The 14,362-nt window shown below is 47.0% G+C and overlaps 1 protein-coding gene across 1 annotated transcript in view; it reads left to right on the plus strand.

Moving 5' to 3' along the window:
* PLCB3 (phospholipase C beta 3) overlaps positions 1–14,362 on the plus strand; it is a 145,556-nt gene that overhangs the window by 58,967 nt on the left and 72,227 nt on the right. The window contains exon 2 of the mRNA XM_044270209.1: positions 3,012–3,089. Within this exon, the coding sequence (XP_044126144.1) occupies positions 3,012–3,089 (78 nt within the window). The remainder of the gene's footprint in view (positions 1–3,011; positions 3,090–14,362) is intronic.

The raw sequence follows: 14,362 nt of genomic DNA on the forward strand, positions 1-14,362 counted from the left end.
TACAAGCAGATCTAGAAAAATGTCTATGCTGCTCCTTTAAGAAAAAGCATTGACACAATTGTGTATTTAGTATTACCGCATGTGACGAGTAGTAGCACAATTGTGTGTTGTGGCTCTATACCTGCATAGCCAGGCACGTTGTAATGCGGCCATATTGATCGGGAATCGCTCTTTAAACAAATATATCTGTCAGTTTTATGCCGGTGGTCCATGTTTCTGTCAGACGTCTGGCACGTCCTCCCTTTCGCTGTAGTTCACACATTGGTGCTGCAGGTTGAACATAGCTGACAACATGGTGTGAACGTGCCCGTGTCTTCCTGTGATACCTCGTGCCTCTCTTCCTGGATCAATCTGTGCTGTTCTCCGCCAGGTAATGTCCGTTATCAGTGTGCGCACACAGTCCTCGCCGTCACGGTCAAAGGTCAGCGCGGACTATTGCCGTACAGTACAGGGACACCATGGAGCCTACGTTTCCTACTTATAAATGTAAAGTGGTGACCAGGAATTATTGACAATATGTGAGAAGACACATGTGTGCATGTCAGACAGGTCTCCAGTATGCTGTATGGCAGGCATCCTCAAACTGCGGCCCTCCAGCTGTTGTAAAACTACAACTCCCACAATGCCCTGCTGTAGACTGATACCTGTAGGCTGTTTGGGCACTCTGGGAGTTGTAGTTTTGCAACAGCTGGAGGGCCGCAGTTTGAGGATGCCTGGTGTATGGTCTTGCTTTATACGTTTTTTGCCCAGTTTACCTTTGTGAAGCCTTCTTCACACAAAGGGGGAGATTTACTAAGACCACCAGCTTTTTATTCACTGCACTGCCGTAAGATTCATCTAATTTATGATGAGGTGTGCGCCTCGCCATAAAGTAGTCAAATTGATGGCAGTCCGCACGCCTGGAGAGAAAAACTACTGCAGCCCGTGGCTGGATTATTGGACAGTTGGTATATAAAATGTACCAGAGGCGGACACAGACAGCAGAGGGCCCCTGTGCAAAGAATGTACCTGGGCCCCCTACCCTCCAAGATATGTTCTCAACATAACCAATTCCGTCCTCACATTACTTATAGCCATACAAAACACACAGGTTAAGGATACTTTCACACCTGCAGCACTATGGTCCATCTACCTGATCCGGCAAAGAATGACTCCATTTGCTGTCCGCATCTGTTGCTCCGTTCCGTGGCCCAGCTAAAAAAATATAACATATCCTATTCTTGTACATGCTTTGCGGACAATTGAAGGCTGTCCGTGCAAATTGCGAAACGCACGATTGCCATCTGTGTTTTGCGGACCGCAAAACACACCACGGTCGTGTGCATGAAGCCTAGTAGTGTAAACATAACGTTTGCCAAAAATAATTGTGCTAAGCGAATACCGTGCCAGGGTGCCCACCAAAGTAACGGTGCTCCCCAAAATCCCACCCATAGAAATAATTATCTACCAGACAACACGTAGTAGTAATAGTGCCCCTACAGTAATAATGACCCCACTGTTTCCCAGAAGGAATAATGCTCCTATAATGCTCATACTAGTATTCAAGTTCCTCATAGTCCTTCAACTGTAATAAAGCCCACCATAATGCCCCCGGTAGTAATAATTCTCTTTATAAGGCCGAATGCACACGACCGTGGAACACGGACGTGAGCGGTCTGTGGTATCCCGGCCTGGCATCCTGCTGAGAGCAGGAGCGCACGGCGTCATTGGTTGCTATGATGCTGTGCGCTTCGTGCTGCCGCTGCAGTACAGTAATACACTGGTATGATCTATAAGAGTGTATTACTGTACTGCAGCAGCGGCACGAAGCGCACGGCATCATAGCAACCAATGACGCCGTGCGCTCCTGCTCTCAGCAGGATGCCAGGCCAGGATATCACAGACCACTCACGTCCGTGTTCCACGGTCGTGTGCATTCGGCCTAACTCTTTGTGTAACAGTAGAAAAATGCCCCCTTATAATATGTGCCAGTACATAAAAGTGCCCTGTTGTGTGGCAGTATAAAAAAAAAGACCTCCTCTTAGTGCCCCCTGTAGAGCCAATGTCCCCATAGTACCTCATAATGTGTGCCAATGCCCCCTTTTTGCTCTCCCCTCCATAGTGCCCCCCATGTGTGCCAGTATATAAAATAGGGCCCCAATAGTACTCCCCCCTCCATGGTGCCCCCCCCCCCATGTGTGCCAGTATTTAAAATAAGGCCCCCATAGTGCTCCTCCTCCATAGTGCCCCCCATGTGTGCCAGTACATAACATAGGGCCCCAGTAGATGCCCCCATGAATGCCAGATAGGGCCCCTGGCAAAGTGTAAATACAAAAAAATAAATATACTTATTACTTACCTCCTTGCTGCTTTCAGCGATGCGATGCAGGCCTCTTCCGGCCTGTGTCCTGCGCTGTACGGCTCAGACAGTGCAATGATGTCATTGCGCCACCTGCGCCGGCCTCTCATAGGCTATAGGCACTAGGCCTGCAACCTATGAGAGGACTGGGGAAGGGAGACATCCATCTGTATCACCATCCTAAGGACAGTGATGCAGATGAATAGAGATGAGCTCTTCCCCCTACCACCAGTAAGAAGGGGCCCCCTCCTGCTCTGGGCCCCTGTGCAACGAACCGCCCCTGAAATGTACGCAGGGCTAGAGGACGAGTATGAGTAATATAAATGCTGAGTGCATGTGAATTGCACGATTATGGCAGGAAAATATTCTCTTAAACCAGAGTTTACACAGACCAGAGGAAAAGGGCTTCTTTTTGTAGTATTTTTCCTTTTATGAGTGAGAGCCCTTGTCGGTGTTTACAGAAGGAAGTGCTCCATGTGCTTGTGGATGCGCCTGACATCAGCACAGAGGAGCAGAACTTCTTTCTGACGTACAGCACGCGTTTCTGACCCTTTTGTGAAGCCGGCGCCTATGGTTTGCTTTCTATATGATGTCACTGTGGCTAATGATGACTGCATAATAATATCACTAATTGTGTTGAATAATGGATCCTCCTATTTTTGCTCTTTCCTAGGACACCAGCGGTAAGTCTTTGGTGACCCTGCGTGTGGACAGCGTGGGATTTTATCTCTACTGGACCTGCCCTAATATGGTGAGCGGCCCTGCTTGACTTTCTCAGACAACTCCCTCCGACCAGAAAGAACCCCCCTCCTCGTTAGTGACCCGGTTACAGCATCATACATTGCACTGATAAGTGCACTGCTGTTCTGTCATCATCTTTATCTAGGTCTAGCAAGACAATAAAAGAATTTAACTCCTACTATTATCATGAAGATTGCACTTCAGATAAGATCTTCCCCTCACAGCAGCAGTAAACAGATACTGAGTTGCCCATATCTCTATATAGGAAGTATTTTGTATTTAATTTTCACTGGCCTAGAACGCACAAAATGAAGAACGCAGCCAAAAAACTAACTTTTGTTTTCTATAAATATTTAGTTAAAAAAACTTGTTTCTGTTGAACGTGTCCCTTTTTACTCATGAAGGTAATCAGAGCTGCCAGCATATAGTGGGTACTGTAGTATAAAGAGGCCCTGCAGCGGTTATCTCATGGTAACAGCTGCCCCCACACCTTCCATATCTCAGCAGCTTTCTCTTGTATTGTTTCTATCTGCCCATCCTTTTCTTTTTATTATGGTCCTCTTGACAATTTGTAATATTTGATGCTTCTCAGTCATAAGAGAGCATATTCCTTTCAATGTGAATATTTTGAATACAAATAATAAACCTATGGTAAACCCACTCAAAACTTAAAGGGGTTGTCCATTCTCACCAGTTCCATTAAGTGCCGGCCCCAGGCGGAGCTCCGCTGTTTCAGTGAATGGGAGCTACAGAGCTACAGAGTAGCAATTCAGGAGATGCCACCATGAAAATGCAGATTCATCTGCAGGCACCATGTTCTAGAGCTGGAGGAGCTGAGCAGATTGATATATAGTGTTGTGGAAAAAGATTTGGGAAAACTTGTAATTTATACATTAACCACTTCAGCCCCGCTAGCTGAAACCCCCTTCATGACCAGAGCACTTTTTACACTTCTGCACTACACTCCTTTCACCGTTTATCGCTCGGTCATGCCACTTACCACCCAAATGAATTTTACCTCCTTTTCTTCTCACTAATAGAGCTTTCATTTGGTGGTATTTTATTGCTGCTGACATTTTTACTTTTTTTGTTATTAATCAAAATGTAACGATTTTTTTGCAAAAAAATGACATTTTTCACTTTCAGCTGTAAAATTTAGCAAAAAAAACGACATCCATATATACATTTTTCATCAAATTTATTGTTCTACATGTCTTTGATAAAAAAAAAATGTTTGGGCAAAAAAAAAAAATGGTTTGGGTAAAAGTTATAGCGTTTACACACTATGGTACAAAAATGTGAATTTCCGCTTTTTGAAGCAGCTCTGACTTTCTGAGCACCTGTCATGTTTCCTGAGGTTCTACAATGCCCAGACAGTAGAAAACCCCCACAAATGACCCCATTTCGGAAAGTAAACACCCTAAGGTATTCGCTGATGGGCATAGTGAGTTCATAGAACTTTTTATTTTTTGTCACAAGTTAGCGGAAAATGATGATGATTTTATTTTTATTTTTTTCTTACAAAGTCTCATATTCCACTAACTTGCGACAAAAAATAAAAAATTCTAGGAACTCACCATGCCCCTCACAGAATACCTTGGGGTGTCTTCTTTCCAAAATGGGGTCACTTGTGGCGTAGTTATACTGCCCTGGCAATTTAGGGGCCCAAATGTGTGAGAAGAACTTTGCAATCAAAATGTGTAAAAAATGGCCGGTGAAATCCGAAAGGTGCACTTTGTAATATGTGCCCCTTTGCCCACCTTGGCAGCAAAAAAGTGTGACACATCTGGTATCGCCGTACTCAGGAGAAGTTGGGGAATGTGTTTTGGGGTGTCATTTTTACATATACCCATGCTGGGTGAGAGAAATATCTTGGCAAAAGACAACTTTTCCCATTTTTTTATACAAAGTTGGCATTTGACCAAGATATTTTTCTCACCCAGCAGTCTAAGAGCTCCGCAGTCAAGAACAGCTCAAAAAATCCCAGGGCCAAACCGATCTGAGCTGTCTCAACCCGAACTCCAGACTGGGCAGTGAAAGGGAAAACTACAGGTGCGGCTGAAGTTGGGGACTGCCAATCAGGGTTTGCCAGCACCTCTGGGATTCTAGGGGCTCTACGGGCACGTCTTTGCGGTGGCTGCGACGGGGTCACTACTGCACGTGCCACCGTACCAGCTTCAACTGCCCTTCTGGTGCTCGCTACTTCACCAGGTTGTACGGCAGTGCTGGTACTAGGTCCAGGGAGGGCTGGGCTGCTGGTGTATGCCTCACCACGTAATCCGACAGCACCAGCCCCACTCTGCTGCTCTTGAAGCGGATCCTGCGCAACCTGTGGTCTAGCGACATGGGGCCAGGTACGCCTGGTGCTATCAGGGACCTCAGCCTCCTCGTCCGAACTTTGGGTCAGAGAGCCACTGCTTTCTACAGGTTCGTATTCTGACCCGCTGGATTCATCAGATGAGGGTTCCCACTCCTCATCCGACTGGGTCAGAAGCCTGTAGGCCTCTTCAGAAGAATACCCCCTGTTTGACATGTGGGCAACTAAATTTAGGGGTATTCCCTGAGACTACCCAAGAAAAAAAAGCAAGCCTGTCTTACAAAGGGGAGGCTAGCGAAGTACCGGAGGCCGCTGCGGTTGATAAAAAATATCAAAACAGATTTTTTTTATCGCCGCAGTGCGTGTAAAGTGAATGTGCAGCGATCAAAAAAAAATTTTTTTGTCACTGCGGTGGGGCAGGCGTGGGTGAACGCACGTGTGGGCGACCGATCAGGCCTGATCGGGAAAACACTGCGTTTTGGGTGGAGGGCGAACTAAAGTGACACTAGTACTATTATAGATGTGACTGTGATCAGTTTTGATCACTTCCAGATACTATAAAAGTACAAATGCTGATTAGCGATACGCTAATCAGCGAATAACGGACTGCGGTGCGGTGGGCTGGGCGCTAACCGATCCCTAAACTACCTAACCAAGGGGCCTAAACTATACCTAAAACCTAACGGTCAATACCAGTGAAAAAAAAAAGTGACAGTTTGCACTGATCACTTTTTTCCTTTCACTAGTGATTGACAGGGGCGATCAAAGGGGTGATCAAAGGGTTAATTGGGGTGCAGGGGGTGATCTGGGGCTAAAGTGTAGTGTTGGTGCTTCTCACTGTGAAGCCTGCTCCTCTGCTGGATCTAACCGACGAAAAGAACCAGCAGAGGAGCAGGCAGCCATATAACAGATCATATTTACAAATATGATCTGTTATCTGGCGCTCTGATTGGATTTTTTAAAAATCATCAGCTTGCCAGCCACGATCATTGGCTGGCAAGCTGATGACGATTTAGTCCCTGACGAAATGCCGGCCCGAACTGCGCATGCGCGGGCCGGCATAGCGCGTCTCGCGAGATGACGCGTATATGCGTGACTCTGCGCAGCGATGCCGCCTCCGGAACGCACATCTGCGTTAGGCGGTCCGGAGGCGGTTAAGGGGCACGTTTATTGAGAGTGGCGTCTAAAACGCCCCATGGCGGTGGATCCGCCGAAGTTATGAAGAGGCATGGACCTCTCCATAACTTCAGCGCATCCAGCGCCAGTTCTAAATGTAAGACAGCTCGGAAGCCTAAAGCAGGAGTAGGAAATTGTAAATGAGACAAGCCTGCCGGCCCGTCCCCTTCCCCACCCACAATTTTAGATCTGGCGTGACCAGGGCGAAGTCACAGATAGCAGAGCACCTAACCGTTGCACCACCATCTACAGCAGAAATACCCCCAATCTAGGCGTATTTCAGTATAATAAATGACCCCCTTAGATTCCTGATTCTGGGCTTTGAAGTGCAGGAGTCGGTCCTATCAGTGACTGACAGCTCTCTGTATACACAGTCATAGAGGGACGGCTGTCAGTCACTGATTGAAGTCCAGGAGTCGGTCCTATCAGTGACTGACAGCTCTCTGTATACACAGTCATAGAGGGACGGCTGTCAGTCACTGATTGAAGTGCAGGAGTCGGTCCTATCAGTGACTGACAGCTCTCTGTATACACAGTCATAGAGGGAAGGCTGTCAGTCACTGATTGAAGTCCAGGAGACGGTCCCATCAGTGACTGACAGCTCTCTGTATACACAGTCATAGAGGGACGGCTGTCAGTCACTGATTGAAGTCCAGGAGTCGGTCCTATCAGTGACTGACAGCTCTCTGTATACACAGTCATAGAGGGACGGCTGTCAGTCACTGATTGAAGTGCAGGAGTCGGTCCTATCAGTGACTGACAGCTCTCTGTATACACAGTCATAGAGGGACGGCTGTCAGTCACTGATTGAAGTCCAGGAGACGGTCCTATCAGTGACTGACAGCTCTCTGTATACACAGTCATAGAGGGACGGCTGTCAGTCACTGATTGAAGTGCAGGAGTCGGTCCTATCAGTGACTGACAGCTCTCTGTATACACAGTCATAGAGGGACGGCTGTCAGTCACTGATTGAAGTCCAGGAGTCGGTCCTATCAGTGACTGACAGCTCTCTGTATACACAGTCATAGAGGGACGGCTGTCAGTCACTGATTGAAGTCCAGGAGTCGGTCCTATCAGTGACTGACAGCTCTCTGTATACACAGTCATAGAGGGACGGCTGTCAGTCACTGATTGAAGTCCAGGAGTCGGTCCTATCAGTGACTGACAGCTCTCTGTATACACAGTCATAGAGGGACGGCTGTCAGTCACTGATTGAAGTCCAGGAGTCGGTCCTATCAGTGACTGACAGCTCTCTGTATACACAGTCATAGAGGGACGGCTGTCAGTCACTGATTGAAGTGCAGGAGTCGGTCCTATCAGTGACTGACAGCTCTCTGTATACACAGTCATAGAGGGACGGCTGTCAGTCACTGATGGGACCGACTCCTGGACTTCAGAGCCCAGAATGAGCAGGAATATAAATGAATAAATCACAAGTGTTACTGAATATTCTCCCATAAAACTGTATGAAACTGCTCAGCTCCTTCTGCTCTAGAACATGCTGCCTTCAGCTCTGACGCCATGTTTAATATGACAGGTTCCCTTTAATGTAGTATCCCTCTTCTTTCATTACATGCCCACAGGGGTCCATCCCAAACTCTTGCCATTCTCCTTCCCCTGTCGATGCTACTCTGTCTCCTCTCAGCCTTTGTAGTCATTCTGGGCCACATCTGGTGTGCCTTCAGTTATAGAAAGCTTCTGATCGGAGGTTTTCCTTACTGGGGGTCCAGGCTTCGAGACCCCCACTGTTCACCAAAGTGACGTTTTTTATACGTTCTTACGTTTCACTCTACTGCCTATTTTCAGCACTTTGGTACAGACAGGAGTAACCAAGAGGATTGAAAGTTCTTCTCTAAGGCTACTTTCACCCTCGCGTTTTGGCTTTCCGTTTGTGAGATCCGTTCAGTGCTCTTACCAGCGGTCCAAAACGGATCAGTTTGGCCCTAATGCATTCTGAATGGAAAAGGATCCGCTGAGAATGCATCAGTTTGCATCAGTTCGGTCACCATTCCGCTCTGGAGGTGGACACCAAAACACTGCCTGCAGCGTTTTTTTGTCCGTCCTGGTATGCGTAGTGAGTCCGTTCTGACACACAATGTAAGTCAATAGGCACAATTGAAAACGGATCCGTCCCCCATTGACTTTCAATGGTGTTCAAGATGGATCCGTCTTGGCTATTGAAGACATAATACAAGCGGATCCGTTCATGACGGATGCATGCGGTTGTATTATTGTAACTGAAGCGTTTTTGCAGATCCATGACGGATCCGCAAAAAAACTGTGCTTCACACACTTTGTTCTAGCTACTGGTGGGGACCTCCAGAAATGCTGTGACTTCAGGTGCACTTTCACATCCCTTTGATCCTGGAAATGCTGTGCCCCTTCCTGTTTCTCTGCAGCCCATCAGATTATTCATCTGTCCAACTTCCTCTGTGCTGTATGAGCCTGCACATCTGGACCCCTCCTCCACATCTGGATCCCGGATGAATGCGCTCTCTCATTCATTTTCCCACAGTCTCTCACTCTCTCTTACCTGTCCTCTCCCACTCTCCACCTTGTCCTGACTGACTCCCCTCCCTCTCTGCCTGCATGCGCTGTCTTCTCCTGCCTCCAGATGATGGACTCTGCGGAAGTCAGGAGAAGGAGGGGGACGCTGCTCAACTGTTTACATTTTTTATATTCTCTCTCTGTTCCCCAGCTCTCTGCCGAGATAAACGCTCTCTCTGACCAAACCCTAAGCATGACAAACAAAAAGATACCCGCCAGTTATACTGTGCATATACATGGGACAGACAGACAGCCTCCTGTAAATAGGAGCCAAGGGGATTCAGGATTATTAATCAGTCGTAGAAATGTAAATAGACATCACATTAGATTAGAAAATATGAAATCTCGTGTATTTTATCTGGTTTTGAACTTGCATCATGCTTCCTCCATCCTGCCTTTCTGACCATTTCTTTGCTTGTTGACAGTAGAGGAGGTTTTTTTTGAAGCAGTCGTCAGTAACAGATTCTTTAAAAAAAAGAAAAAAAAAAAAAAAAAAAAATAAATAAATTCTTCTGCTGGAGGCAGTGGCGGATCGCAATGTCTCAGCGTATGTATAATATATGTAAATATCTGTAGTATTGTAGTAAAGGGCATCTGTCAGCAGCTTTGTACCTATAATCCTGTCGGACCTGTTACATGTGCACTTGGCAGCTGAAGGCACCTGCCTTGGGCCCATGTTCTTATGTGCCTGTATTTCTGAGAAAAATAGTTTTAATATATGCAAATGATCCACTAGGAGCAGTGGGGGCGTTGCCGTTACACCTAGTGGCTCAGCTCTCTCTGCACCTGCCACGCCCTCTCCACTTTGATTAAGAGGGCCAGGCACTGAAAACGTCATCATGCCTGGCCCTGCCAATCAAAGTGCAGCTGAGTCTCTAGGTGTAATGGCAGCGCCCCCGTTGCTCCTAGAGGCTCATTTGCATATTTTAAAACCTCATCTTTCTCAGCAATGTGGGCACATGTAACAGGTAGGGCTGAAATGAGTAATTAGCCACAAAAAAATCCTCAATGCAAATTTTTTGCATCGAGGATTCGTTTGTGTCATGTGACCATGGAGCGGGAGTGAAGAGCTTGCTAAACTCACCGCTCCGTGGTCACCTGCCGGCCCGTACCTTGCTGCACTTTGTGCGCGCGTCCAGCTACCATGCCATTTGGCAGTCTGCTGCCTTTCAGTGTGGAGTGTTCTTCCAGCAGCCTCCTCCGCAGCGCACCCCCTTTGGTCCTGGGCGGCAGGATGAAGAGGACGGGGGACGCCTCACCCCCCGCCCGGATCCGTGAGGAACATGAGAGGGCTCTGCGGGAAGCCAAGGACACACTGAACTGGCCGCCTGAGCAGATCAAGGGGAGATCCAGGAGGAGAATGACTGGCTGCGGGCACAGGGCAGGGGCACGGCCGAGGGCAGATTAAATCCCCGACCCTTCAAAGAGCCGGAGTGGTGGGCAAGGAGCCTGTGCAGCGTATTGTGGTAGCTGGCATCTACCAGGCATGATTCTTCTCCACAGTTTATGCCTTGATGGCACTGGGGGGCAAGCAGGTGGCACTGTGGGCATCTGATTGTACAGGGTGCAAGCTGGTGGCACTGGGGGGCAAGCTGATGGCACTTGGAGGAGGATTGTGGCACTAGGGGGCAGCTGATGGCACTGAGAAGGCAGCTGATGGCACTGGGGGATAGTGGAGCTGATGGCACTGGGGGATAGTGGAGCTGATGGCACTGGGGGATAGTGGAGCTGATGGCACTGGGGGATAATGGAGTTGATGGCACTGGGGGATAGTGGAGCTGATGGCACTGGGGGGAATAGAGCTGATGGCACTGGGGGATAGTGGAGCTGATGGCACTGGGGGGAATGGAGCTGATGGCACTGGGAGGAACTGATGCACTAGGGCTAATCGCACAGGGGGGAACGAAGGGTGTTGGGGACTGATTGCAGGGGGTCTGATAAGTTTTTATAAAGGAAAACAGTTATTTTCCTTTATAAAAAAAATTAGTTCATGTTTAAGTGTTGTTGCATGGCAAGACCACTCACTGTTATCTCACATATATATTCTTATTATTATAGTCAAATTTACCACCCTAACTCCTCCCACAGTTTTTACACCACATAGACAGTAATATACCGAAACATGCGGATTGTTCCCGATTGGTGTGCTATTACTTTGTGGAATGTTTTGCCGAATGGGTCACAAAATATCGGCGTTTTTGTGGCGAAATTGGTCCCATAGGAATGAATGGCAGAATGTTCAAAACTAGATTGGGAGCTGACAAATCAGGACATGATTTCTAAACTGCCACCACTCCCCAATTTTTAAGCCACCTACACAAATCGGCTGCTAATGTTTTTATAAATATATGTTTTAATGTAACTTTGAAGCACTTTGGGCAACAACATTGCAATTAAATGTGCTGTATAAAAAAATACAAGTTGAAATGCATTTCTTAGGGCTCTTTCACACCTGCGTTCTTTTCTTCCGGCATAGAGTTCCGTCGTCGGGGCTCTATGCCGGAAGAATCCTGATCAGGATTATCCTAATGCATTCTGAATGGAGAGAAATCCGTTCAGGATGCATCAGGATGTCTTCAGTTCAGGACCGCGACGTTTTTTGGCCGGAGAAAATACTGCAGCATGCTGCGCTTTTTGCTCCGGCCAAAAATCCTGAACACTTGCCGCAAGGCCGGATCCGGAATTAATGCCCATTGAAAGGCATTAATCCGGCCTTAAGCTAAACGTTGTTTCGGCGCATTACCGGATCCGACGTTTAGCTTTTTCTGAATGGTTACCATGGCTGCCGGGACGCTAAAGTCCTGGCAGCCATGGTAAAGTGTAGTTGGGAGCGGGGGAGCAGTATACTTACCGTCCGTGCGGCTCCTGGGGCGCTCCAGAGTGACGTCAGGGCGCCCCACGCGCATGGATCACGTGATCGCATTTTATATGTGAGCAATCAACTGGTTGGTGTAATGTTTACTATCTTTACTCACTCCAAACACTCCGCACAGTCGCTCTGCCCCACTCCGCACAGTCGCTCTGCCCCACTCCGCACAGACGCTCTGCCCCACTCCGCACAGTCGCTCTGCCCCACTCCGCACAGTCGCTCTGCCCCACTCCGCACAGTCGCTCTGCCCCACTCCGCACAGTCGCTCTGCCCCACTCCGCACAGTCGCTCTGCCCCACTCCGCACAGTCGCTCTGCCCCACTCCGCACAGTCGCTCTGCCCCACTCCGCACAGTCGCTCTGCCCCACTCCGCACAGTCGCTCTGCCCCACTCCGCACAGTCGCTCTGCCCCACTCCGCACAGTCGCTCTGCCCCACTCCGCACAGTCATTCTGTAGACTACTGGTGGAGTCAAGAACACTTCACACAATTTCCCCAGAAATTTTAGCTTTTCTAGTTTCTTATTAGAGTACTCGATTAATCATAAAAAATAATCGGTAGAATGCACGATTACTAAAATAGTCAGCCAGTGTCATAGGTACAAATCTGCTGACACATGCCCTTCAAAAGGGGTTTTCCCATTTTGGACATTGGGGACATATCACTGGGACCCGCACGTATACTTAGAATGGAGCCTGCAAAGCAGCAGACGGTTCTTTTCTGTGGGACTGGTGAAAATGGCTGAGCCAGCGCTTTTTTTCCATAAGCCCCCATAGAAGTGAATGGAGCGGTGGCCACGCTTGCGCGGTGCGCTTCCTATTAATTTCAATGGGACTTCCAAAAATAGCTGAGCGTGCTGCTTCACTATTTCCAGCACCTCCATAGAAATGAATGGAGGGCAGCTTCATTCTAAAGTGACAAGCTACCAAAAATGCTGTATATACAGTAGTATGAGATAGTTGGCTCAGCCCAGTAGCTATGTTAGACATGGTTTTCTTCTATATGCGCCTTATGGTTGGTGTTAATATTTTATGCCAAGAAATTGCACACCCTCTTTTAATTACCACTTTTCAAAACTGTTCATTTAGTTATCATTGGGTCAAATGTACATAATACATTTGCGGTACACCATGTACTTGGTGTCTCTGGTGCATTTGGCTTCATAAATCTATTGTCTGTAGTTCAAGGCTACATTCCTCTTCGATAGTCACAGGAAGGAAGGTTATCAGGGTTGTCATGCTAATTATTCACCACTGTACGTGTACATATGATGCTTCGTAATTTATTCCACTTTTTTTCTCTTTTGGATTCATATAGAAGCTAACACAAATAGCCCCTGTTAATTTCCATATGAAATCAGAGATATAGTGGAGCTCCATACAAGTCTGTGACTTCGCTACCACGTACTACAGGGAGGTTTTACAGTCATAATATGACTGTGTCCATGAGGCTTATCTCTGATAATGAATAAAGTTCATGTCTCCAGACATGATGGTGATCTAAGTTCACAGCATTTCTTGGAGATTTCAGTTGCTAGAAAATTGCTGAGAGTCCAAGCTTTCCAATGTAATCTGACACGTTACTAATATTTGATGATCGTTTTTGATATGAGTCTGAATGTTCAGGTGAATGGAAAATCAGAATGATACTTAAAGGGGTTTTTCGGTTACACAACAAAAATAAATCACACCAGCATTCAACCTTACTGCTTTATATAAATCAGTGATGAAATTCTGAGTACAGTTTTACTCCTCCAGCATAATTGCGCACCCGCACCCTGTGTTTACATCCCAGCACAAGACACATTGGGAATGTCTGTAGCATCCGTTCTCTGCCTCTCCTTCCCCTCCCAGCTGGAACACCACAGATCCAAGCAGGGCCTGCAGCCTCATTAGTATTCACTTTATGTGAATACTAATAAAGTCATGTTGGATATGGGTAGGCAGAAGAGTGACCATTACACTGCAGACCTGCACTGTTATAAGGGCTACATTTTCTGTGCTTAGAAAGCTATTTTCTTCACAGGCGTAACACTAAATAAATAATGTATTACTGAGATAAGGGGGAAAAAATTTGCCATTTGCGATGAATAGTGTGTTCACTGTATTTTTTTTATTAACAATATGCACAAAATGTTCACTTTTCCCATAAAAGAAAAAAGCTGAAAAGTTAAAATTTTATTTTTCTTCCATAACTTTGACTATAAAAATTATTCAATAGCTCTTTTGAACCCCAGACCTTCTGTACAGTAAACAGCTGCCTTACCGACTCCTCTTTTTTTATGCCTTATAGGCCTCATGCACACGACTGTTCAGTTTTTTGCTACCACGGATCGGCAAAAAATGGAAGATGCCCGTGTGCCTTCCGAAATTTGC

The sequence above is a fragment of the Bufo gargarizans genome, chromosome 10, assembly GCF_014858855.1.
Source record: "Bufo gargarizans isolate SCDJY-AF-19 chromosome 10, ASM1485885v1, whole genome shotgun sequence".
In the NCBI taxonomy this organism is placed as follows: domain Eukaryota; kingdom Metazoa; phylum Chordata; class Amphibia; order Anura; family Bufonidae; genus Bufo; species Bufo gargarizans.